This window comes from Sebastes umbrosus, chromosome 9 (assembly GCF_015220745.1).
Source record: "Sebastes umbrosus isolate fSebUmb1 chromosome 9, fSebUmb1.pri, whole genome shotgun sequence".
Lineage (NCBI taxonomy): Eukaryota > Metazoa > Chordata > Actinopteri > Perciformes > Sebastidae > Sebastes > Sebastes umbrosus.
In genome coordinates, this window is record NC_051277.1 from 24,006,091 (window position 1) to 24,016,018 (window position 9,928).

Here is a 9,928-nt window from a genome sequence, read left to right on the forward strand (position 1 = left end):
GCTGTCAGGATTTCTGCCCATTCGTGATGTCACGAATATGCAATATTTAGACCCTTGACACAATTTTAAACGTAAACATTCTATATGTGTCCCAGTTTATTCCTGGTTGCAGTGTATGTGAATGTCATCAGCGGACAGGAAGTACACATGGACCCAAGCTGTTGCCTAGCAATGCAATTCTGTTGCAATTCCATTCAAATGGAGCGTTTCAGACAGAGAGGGTAAATACAGGCATATTCAGGCTGACAGTATGAGGAAAAATAAATGTTTTTTTGAACATTACAGCGTGTAAACATGTTCTAGTAGAAACACAAAATACAAGTATGAACCTGAAAATGAGCACGATATGGGACCTTTAAATCAAGTGCATTAAAAGGTTTCAGGTGAGAGTTGAAAATGATACAGAATAAAGCTTATTGATGTCCATAATGCTAAAAAATAAATGAAAAGCAATGATGATAGTCTATATGCAACAAATGTGCCATCAGTGCTGGCGCGCACGGTGCCTGCGCTTGGTTTTATTATGCGGTTTTCTCCCTCCGACTTTACGCGCGCAGTAATACTTAGTAACAACCTGAGTGCATCGGTCGCACTTCACCGTGCAGCACCAGTGGAACTTGCAGTTACAGCTGCTGACGACCTCGATGCGCTTCTCCACCACTCTGAGGCCGCATCCGTAGCACAGCCTGCGGCAGCTCTTCCTCTCCCACTGGGACATGTTCTTGTTGCCCTTCAGGCACTCCCGCCCCTCAGTGCCATGATTGCCCAGGCTCTGGTTCCTCACGCAGTAATCCGAGGAATCTTCCAGGTAAACGAGCTCCGTGCGAGCGATGCTCCGGAAAGCGTGCGCTATGGCCCCTCGGTTGTCCGCGCTGTTCCCTGCCCTCGCCGGCTTCTTGTCCATCTCCAGCTTCTTTGCGTGTCCGTGCTTCATCTTCAGGTAGTTGCCCACCTCTCTGAAGTCGGCCAGCTGCATCCAGCACGTTTGGATGTTGCAGCTCCCTGACACTCCGTGACACTTACAGGCTCTCCTCATGGTAGCTTTGATTGCCTGCAAAAACAGAGAGATCAGAATCAGAATCTTGTTTATTGCTGGTGTAAGAGGTATACACTAGGAATTTGCTTTGGTTTTGTTGGTGCAAGTTAAACAGTATAATAACAAAATAATAGATACAAATGTTAGATTAAAATAAGAATAACAAAATTGAAATTCTACCAATATACAATATACAAAATAAGCTATAAACAAAAATAAACATGATATAAAGTTGAATTAAGAAAGTTGAAGTTGAAGTTGAATGAACAAACCTGCACGTTTTTTTTTCCATGTTGAATTTGAACGCATGCTTTAATGCCACTGAAAATTAAATCCCATGTTCCCCCTCTGACCTGCGTTATTTTGCAAATTACATTAAAAGTGGTAATAAAGAAGAAGAAACCCTCTGTTCAAGGCTGGCGAAAAGTCATATTTGAGATGGTCCCTTTGGAATATCTCACAAATATTCTACATGCCAAAGTAGATTAGTTCCACAATACTTGGCAGCCCATATCTGAATTATATTGGACCTGAACTCTCCTCCATTATCTCACAAGTAGTCTCTTGAACATGAATTCATATATCCTGTGACTTCCCTGCACTATGGACTATTTCCTATATGACCTCCTATATATATATATATTTTTTAGATCTGAGCTGTACCAGTGTTTGTTGTTGTTTTGTTTTTTTTATTGTGTTTGTGAAAATATGAAAACCTAATAAACATATAAGTGGAAAAAAAAGTGGTAATAAAAATCGAGTGACTAATAATAGTGAAATCATTACCAGTCTGCCTGCTTCGTTGTTATGCAGGTTGACTGCTGCGCGCGAGTCCTGTCCACCTTCCAGCGCGTCAACAAACTGTTTGGAGATCTTCTCTCCAAACGCCACATTGTCACTGCAACCTCCCCAAATCCATCCTCTGCCACCTGGGGATTAAAAAAAATGCACGTTATTATTCAATTCTAACAGTAAAAGGTCCATCTATACCATCTATAATGATCAATAGACCATGCATATAGCATAGAAACCTACCTGTCTGTCCAATCCTGGAGTCGTCACAGCCGCAGTTGTCAAAGTCTCCCATACTGCAGTTCTTGGTGAGCGTGTACATCACTCCGGCTGCACTGATGGCGTGCACGAAAGACGTCTCCTTTGTGGCTATACAATAAAATGACAAAGAAAAGCAAATATATTACTTTGCAATCCAATTTTGGGGCCGTAAATGCGTAATGGCTGCACTCAAATACTGTGCGTAAACCGTGCGTAAACAGTGCGTAAAAGTCAGTATACCTGAGATTAATAGGGTAATAATTTTCGGCATGTTTGGTTTTTCATTATTAATGTGGTTCCAGTGAGGAATTCAAGTTTATGTTTATGTCTCTTCCCAGCTCCTCCAGCACCTTCTTCTCTGCAGTTGAAGGATTCACTTTGTGAAAAAGCGCTCCAGCAAAATTGAAAGGTGCTGGAGTCGAACTCACCACCACTCACACTCCACTGCTGAAAGTCATTCATATGATACAATATATATATATGGAATATACAAATGTCTTACCACTTCGAAGGCCGTTGTGTGTGGATAATTGGAGCGTGTTTTCCGGGCAGTTCCACCTCTCCCATGCGAACTGGTGTTTACACTCGTGTATTCCACTCTGAGCGCCCACTTGCACACTACCTGCATAGGTCAGAAAAGCCTGTGGGAGAAAAACATGATAACGTTAGTCATTTTTGCATTTCACCAATAATAAAATGCATTTTGAAAAACAACTAATTTTGAATTTGATTTTAGGCACAATAGTGACCAAAATGTATTTACCTTCGGTCCAGTCATGAGGAAATTATTCACCGTCCTATGAAAAGAAAACAAGAAAGCCACGTTAATCCCAAATCACTGTAAACAGCAAACACACATTACACTGCAGTATTTTTTTTTTTTAAATCAATTCCTCCAAAAAGTAAACGACATACCAAGCTAATGCAAACTGAGCATGATGACAGCACATGGATAGAACCACGACTGGAAGGAAATCCAAAGGTCCCATAGCAGCAGCTGTATTCCAAACAGGAGGCCTGATAGTTTCCTTTAGTATCCCAGATATGAGTGGCAAGAGAGAGAGAGAGAGAGGCAACTGAAGAAGTAGCCAGACTCCACGCTGGCTGATGATATTTATATGCTCTTGCCCCCCTTTGATTGACAGATTTGTCCCGCAGGTAACGTTTCGCTGTGAAAATGCGTGGACTACGACATTGATTGCACTTCAAAGAAGTGACGCAGACAGTTAAACAGCTCCTCATTCATTCACCTGTCGTTCCCAGGCTCTAATCCTTATGCACCTTTCCCACGAAATGAAGCATTATCCAGTATATATCATCCCCATAATGTGTATTACAAATGGGACAAATAAAACCCCCACATTAATCATACTGATATAGAAATATTGTAGTGATTTATGGTTTGGGGGATTTGAAGAGGAGTTGAGCTGCTGCACTCAGGCCACAAATATATAACTACACAGCTCAAATTGGGTTTTTACAATATATTATATATCTGGTTTATAATTATTAAATCACAGTCATATACGTTCATGGAAATACAGAACTGAGGTTTTATGTGTAGTTGGAAACGTTTGGGAAATGTGGCACCAGTGTCTCAGGGAGAAAGAATGCCCAGTGACTACAAAGCCATAAAGTCTTTCAGGAGCTGATGGTATATAGTCATGTAAATACTGCCTCACACATCGGCGACATTGGCATCGTCGTGATAATAGGATAATAGATGTTTCCCTGGGAAAGCAACTCGGTGTGAAAACAGTCTGGAATTTACAAGAGTATAAACACATGAGAGCTTTAACCATTAAATTGTAAGTTGTAATATTGTCTATAGATGGTTTAATTTGTATATTTAAACCTAAAATCTGATTATTATAGAAATCTGGGATTATCCAGCAAATTAGTCCCATCACATTTAATTCTGCTGATTATCTTCTTTGATTTAGCCACAGCTTCATCAACACTCATCATGCCAGTTTCTGTCATTTTGTACTGTTGATTTGATGTGAAAGGAGTTAGTGATTGACATTACAGGTTTTTAGATTAAATCCACTTGTCAAATCCCCTTTAAGCCACTCAAAATCCCTTAAAACAAACATCCACTCTGCTTGCTGGACAAGAGGCTGCCGGCTGGGCGAGGTCCTCCTCACAATAGAGGAGAGGTGGAGGTGAGGATAATCCCCACTAATTAGATATGACTGAAACCTAGAGCCCCTCAACACCTTGTTGGGAAAAAAATACAGAGCGATTAAAAATCAATCTGGGATGCTTTATAATTTGTCTTTAAACGAAGGCTCGTTTAACTATTTTAATGGGTTAATAACCTGCAGACAATAGTAGATCCATCCAGCTGGGCGTGTTGCAGCATGTCTCATAAACAAAGAAACTCTCAAGGACAAATCACGTGGGTTAAGTGATTTCATTTTTAATTATTATTATTAATCGACAAATCTGTTTTTTTTGGTGTCACCTGTTAAATGTACAATTTTATAAATATTTATGTAATTATTTTAATTACTAATATAGCTTGAACGAAAAGTTCATCATAATAACTTTAAGAGCTTCTATGGATTTTTATTTTTCAGATTGAAGCATTTCACTTTAAAATGTAGCTAACAAAGAGGTAGGGTGAATATTACTGTTTTTTTTCGATATTGCAATATACAGTATATAGCAAAAACAGAATATTGCAATGTCAGTTTTTTTCCACATGCAACGTTTGGATGATGTGTATTCCAGCATTACAAGAGAGGAAACGGTATGGTATAGGAGGACCATTTGAATGACAACTATGCTTAAAATAACATGAAGTCAAAATGCGCGCTAATTAAATTGTTCTAACAGACATTTCAGACACATTAGGCCGCCCAGGCTGCAGTTTGACGGCTGATTTATGGCGGCGCAAGGTGAGAGAAATGGAGCACTAAAGGCTCAGGAGGTGACGGGTCTGACAGGCCGAGGACAGGGTGGCAGGACTGCTGACGCCAGCCAGCGACATCAGTCACACAGAGATACTGGGCCATAAATAAAATGACCATTGTATTAGGCTGCTGGTTATAGAATAAAAACAGGACCTGTAATAAATACATAATTGGCTATAACGTTACATAAAGAAGTTATGTCATTAATGCAGAAAAAAATGCCCATCTTTCAAATGTCTGGTTTTTATTCCATAGTGATATTTTTACAGTGTTGCTTTTGTTTAATATTTCCTCACTCTTAATGACAGTATTATTGTCACTAAGCCCTGCCCCCCTCGCCTTTCAGCCAATCACATTCCTCCATCCTATAGCATGCCCAGCTATACTGCCAGCTATAGCAAGCCAGCTCCTGCTAGTGGAGCAGATAACATTCATTTTTCAATCAAATCGTGCAAATAGTGATACAAGCACCACATTTGGCATGATGATTGCAGAGGGGTCACTAAGCAAATATAAACGATTTGCCACTTCAAAATCCAAGATAGACGGCGTTTTTCAAGATGGCTGGCAAATTGACCTGCTGATAATGATTTATCTCATAGAAATTCATCTACTTGATCGACTTGAGTGATCTTGGTGTTATATTATGTGTTTTCTGGCACGCTGGATCTAATTTTGATAGTTTTAACAATTTTTAACTGCAATATGGCGGCCATTTTTCAAGATGGCTGTCAAATTTACTTGCGGAGAATGTTTTTCTTAAGGAAATGCATGTGCAATTTGAATGTGTGATGTAGAGTTACATGTTTTTCTTGTATGATTGATCTCATTTTTACAGCTTTAACATCCTCCAATAAGTTTTTTTTAATTTTATTTCTGGCCGTCCGCTGAGTCTTTGCTTTGTGTTTTTTGCGGCTTGAGAGTCCACAGTTCCAGTTCTAGCACCTGGTGTTGGATATGGAGCTTGTCATATTCCTGCTTATCCGGTCTTTCAGGGAAGGAAACTGTGGATTACTGATCCCGTACTCGACCAAGTAGATGAATTTCTACGAGAGAAACCATTATCAGCAGGTCAATTTGGCGGCCATCTTGAAAAATGGCCCCCATCTTGGATTTTTAAGTGGCCAATCGTTCATAATTGCTAAGCGTCCCCTCGGGAATCATTATGCCAAATTTGGTGCTTGTATGTATATGCTAGCTACGCAGCACTGTCTCTGGTGGTGTACTAGTGTTTCACCACTGTGATGTTGCTGTTAATATTCACTGAATGAAATCAAGCAGGGCTGCAACTAATGATGAAGTTCATTAGCATTTAATTATGATGATGATGATGATGATGATGATGATGATGATGATGATGATGATGATTATTATCAGTTACAATGACCCCTAAAGAAATGAGAACATCATTTTAATAATTATAAACCTGATAAAAAAACAGCATGTAAGTTGTAATATAACTAGCATGTTAGTTTACATGTCAGCAGAAGTATAGCATGTTAAATTAACTAATTAAAAATAAAATAATGTCCTTTGATTATTAACAATTAAAATATACCGTAGTATACAGTGCAGCCAGACGGCTCAGCTTTTTTCAATACCTATTTACTATCATAGAGGACTTAGAAAAATAGCAAATACTCCCATTTTAGAAGCTATAATCATTAGAAACGTTTGGCTTTATTTTTTGATTAAAAATTACAACAATTAACTGATTATCAGAATTGTTGCCAGTTAATTTTCTGTCCATTAATAGAGTCATTTAAGCTCTTAAAAACCACAAGCTAAGCAAGGTCTAAATCTTAGCAGGCTAGCTGCCTTCTTGAGCCAATTAAAAGGACTTTACTAGGAGTTTACTTTTCTGTATATACACCTGTGATTATGTGTTTAATATGTGCCACTTGGAGCACATTACTATTATCATCAAGGTATGAAAATGTGTGCTGCCAACCTTTATTCTTAAATGTTTCTTTCAGTAAAGTACACTGGAATATGGCCCCTGTTTGTGCATTGTCTGCATATTAAATATGTGGTGAAAGTGATGTAGATTAAACACCAAGACTATGACTTTATTTATTATGCACTCATATATGAGGTCTGAATTACATAATTGTATACTGCAATACTTTATATACTGTACAGGCCAATCGTAAAGCAGTCTAGATAAATCATTTGTGTATTGATTCCACGGCCGTGCTCGTGCATGATCAGTCCATGCCTCATGAGTATTCGATTTTTGCACATAGACATAAAGGAGACAGCAATATGCACAGGACTGACTGGTTCCACGTCTTCATATTTATTTCATAAAGAAAAGTAAAAAGTTTATTAAGAAAACATCCCACATGATTAGACTCCGATTTGCTCCCATGTCTGTATAGACACCCAACCACCCCCTCACCCCCCCTGTAGCCTGGATGCCTGCCTATCTCTCTGTGCTACATCACTACACCACTCCCCAGTTTGGCAATATTGGAGACGTGTTAGCTAGCTATAGAGCTAACAGTGCAAGACAGGCACCCAGGCTAAAGTTGTTCCACCCACGTGGTAAGAGAGCCCCCCATGTGGGGATGCCATATACCCTTAACGGCAAACCCCAGGGAGCTCAAGAGCACCCTTTTTTCTGAAGACAAAGTAAGAGATTGAAATACTGTGATGATCAAAAGAAAGTGCTTTTTTGCTGTGGCATCTCAGCTTCTTTTTCTTCTTGTGCTCAGAAGTCAAGGTGTGGCATCGCCTTTCCTCTCTTGCTCGATGGCTGGGGAAGAAAAGAAAGAAGGGGATGGATTAGGTCAGCAGGCTTGTGTTTCAGTGGATACGTGAGAGGATGGTGCTTTTAGATTTGCTGTATGTCGATGATGTGCTGATGTTGCAGCATTTTCTTTTTTTGCTGCTGTGCTAGTCTGTGTCGTCTTTTGACAGCAGTGGAAGTGATGAGTAGCTACTGACAGGAAAATTGTTGCAGGGGGATCGAGGCTTTCAATGCTGCCTAGAAACACACACACACTCAGGGGGGGCACTCACTCTCTTTGGTGGGCAGAGGGTTTTTTTCTTTCGTCTCTGTCTTCTTCAGCTTTGTCTTGTCGAAACGGGCAATCTCAGTCATGTCGGGCTTGTCAGACATTTTGGCTGTAAAAGATGAGAAAAACACACCTGAGCACACCAGGTTTGACCTTTCCTGTCAGCCATCATAATGCGGCATAACATAATAGACATGCGTCTCTTTCATTAGATATACTCTGTAGTGTAAAAGCAATATTTTCATCACTAGAGCTGTCAATGGGCTTTGTCTGATATTGAAGATAATCGTTGTCACAGACTGCACATAAAAGGGAGTGGCTACGACACGTGCAGCTCAGTCATGTCCACATGGATGCCTGTGAGTGGAGACTGCCTCACACATGCTCCATCTTGATATTCTCCTCTCCAAAATGCCCATGTAGCTAACATGTGCCTATTTTTACCTAGCTGTTCCTTTGTCTTTGCTTTTCCCTCTCTGAGGTCTTTGTTCTCTTCCTCCGCATCCTCTCTCTCTCCCTCTCTCTCTCTCTCTCTCTCTGCCTCTGCATCCTCCCCTGCAGCCTCGTGGATCCAGGCAACGCTCCACTGCAGTCATATTCCTGACCTAGCCGCAGGTCTGACTAATCTGTCTTACTTGCACAGTCTGGCCCAGTCACGCCTGTTTCAACCAGTCAGAGAGGCTGCTGTGGAAATGTGACAAGCCCACTATAGCCCGAAGCCAGTCATTTGCAAACCAAGCTACTGTAAAATCATTCTCACTCGTCTGAATTTGAATGAGGCCTAATAGAATCAGTATGACATAGAAATAGACATGCTGGGCACACGGCCAGAATTCTAAATATTTAATTTTCTTGAAAGGAGGCACACTGAATCATTTCTCGATTACCTTCTAGCTACAAATGGTGTCTATATCCAGCCCTGCCATGTCTTGATAATAACAGCAGCAGTCATAATCTCACCTTTTTCCAATTCATCAGTAAACCTAATTATTCAAACATTTGCTCTATTGTTCCCTTATCATCATCATCATCATCCTCAACATCCCTCTTTCACATCATTCCACAGCTGCCATCAGCAGTCAGCCTCATCTCATCCAGCCACACCCCAATCCTTTGTTTGACTCTAGTAAAACAGAACCAGAAAGACATACACAGACACAGAGACATTAAGAGACACAATGATAGGAGAGATGATTCGTTCTTACCGGTGTTCAACACAGCAGTGGGCTAAAATCCACCAGCGTAGAGAGAGTAGGGAGGGATAGAGACACAGAGATGGAGAAGGGAGAGCGATGCGGAAGCTGAGTGAATCTGCCGGTGGGTGCACGCCTGCCTGCATCCAGGGTGTGGGTATAAGAGGGAGGGAGGGGGAGAGAGAGAGGTGGTAGAGAGAGAGTGACTGAGAGCTTGGTCAGCCTTCCTCTGCGTCATCAATATTAATGTTCTCGAGGGAAAAGACTAGAGGAAGCCAACCACTGATAGGAAACAGCTGTGCTGTTAATGCTCATCTCAGATTGATTACGATAAACCATTTAGGTATTATATTGTGTGTATATAGATTGTATAATACAGTGTTTTTGCTGAGTAGGCCAGAGACGCACCGCATGAGATGGTGGGAAGAGCATTTTGTCTATTTCCATATCATAATGGTCTATATGCAGATTTATAAGTACTGTGACTGTACTTCTTCACTTCTATAATATTCATCACATGCTGAGAATGCATCCGAGTTATGAGTATTTATAAGACAGCAAGTCATCTAATGACTATTTTTATAGGGAGAAGTATGTAGCATGGACCAGTGCCACATACCGCAGCATTTATAGCTGAAGCCAGTTTGCGATGCCCGTCCCTAGATGGTTTGTTATACAAATACACAAAACTCAACAAGAAAATATATA

General features: G+C 40.5%; 2 protein-coding genes across 2 annotated transcripts; both read right to left on the minus strand.

Annotated features, from left to right (window-relative positions):
* Window positions 1-310: 310 nt before the first annotated feature.
* Window positions 311-4,056, minus strand: LOC119494584 (protein Wnt-8a-like). The gene is made up of 6 exons (XM_037780570.1): window positions 3,005-4,056; window positions 2,853-2,886; window positions 2,592-2,730; window positions 2,072-2,197; window positions 1,823-1,965; window positions 311-1,051 (listed from the first exon to the last, which is right to left on the minus strand). Exons 1-6 carry the CDS (start codon window positions 3,076-3,078, stop codon window positions 485-487), a joined length of 1,083 nt encoding a protein of 360 aa, XP_037636498.1. The 5' UTR covers window positions 3,079-4,056; the 3' UTR covers window positions 311-484.
* A 2,995-nt stretch (window positions 4,057-7,051) lies between these two features.
* Window positions 7,052-9,391, minus strand: tmsb2 (thymosin beta 2). The gene is made up of 3 exons (XM_037781203.1): window positions 9,233-9,391; window positions 8,032-8,136; window positions 7,052-7,765 (listed from the first exon to the last, which is right to left on the minus strand). The coding sequence occupies exons 2-3, from the start codon at window positions 8,129-8,131 to the stop codon at window positions 7,728-7,730; spliced, it is 138 nt and encodes a 45-aa protein (XP_037637131.1). The 5' UTR covers window positions 8,132-8,136; window positions 9,233-9,391; the 3' UTR covers window positions 7,052-7,727.
* Between the last annotated feature and the right edge of the window lie 537 nt (window positions 9,392-9,928).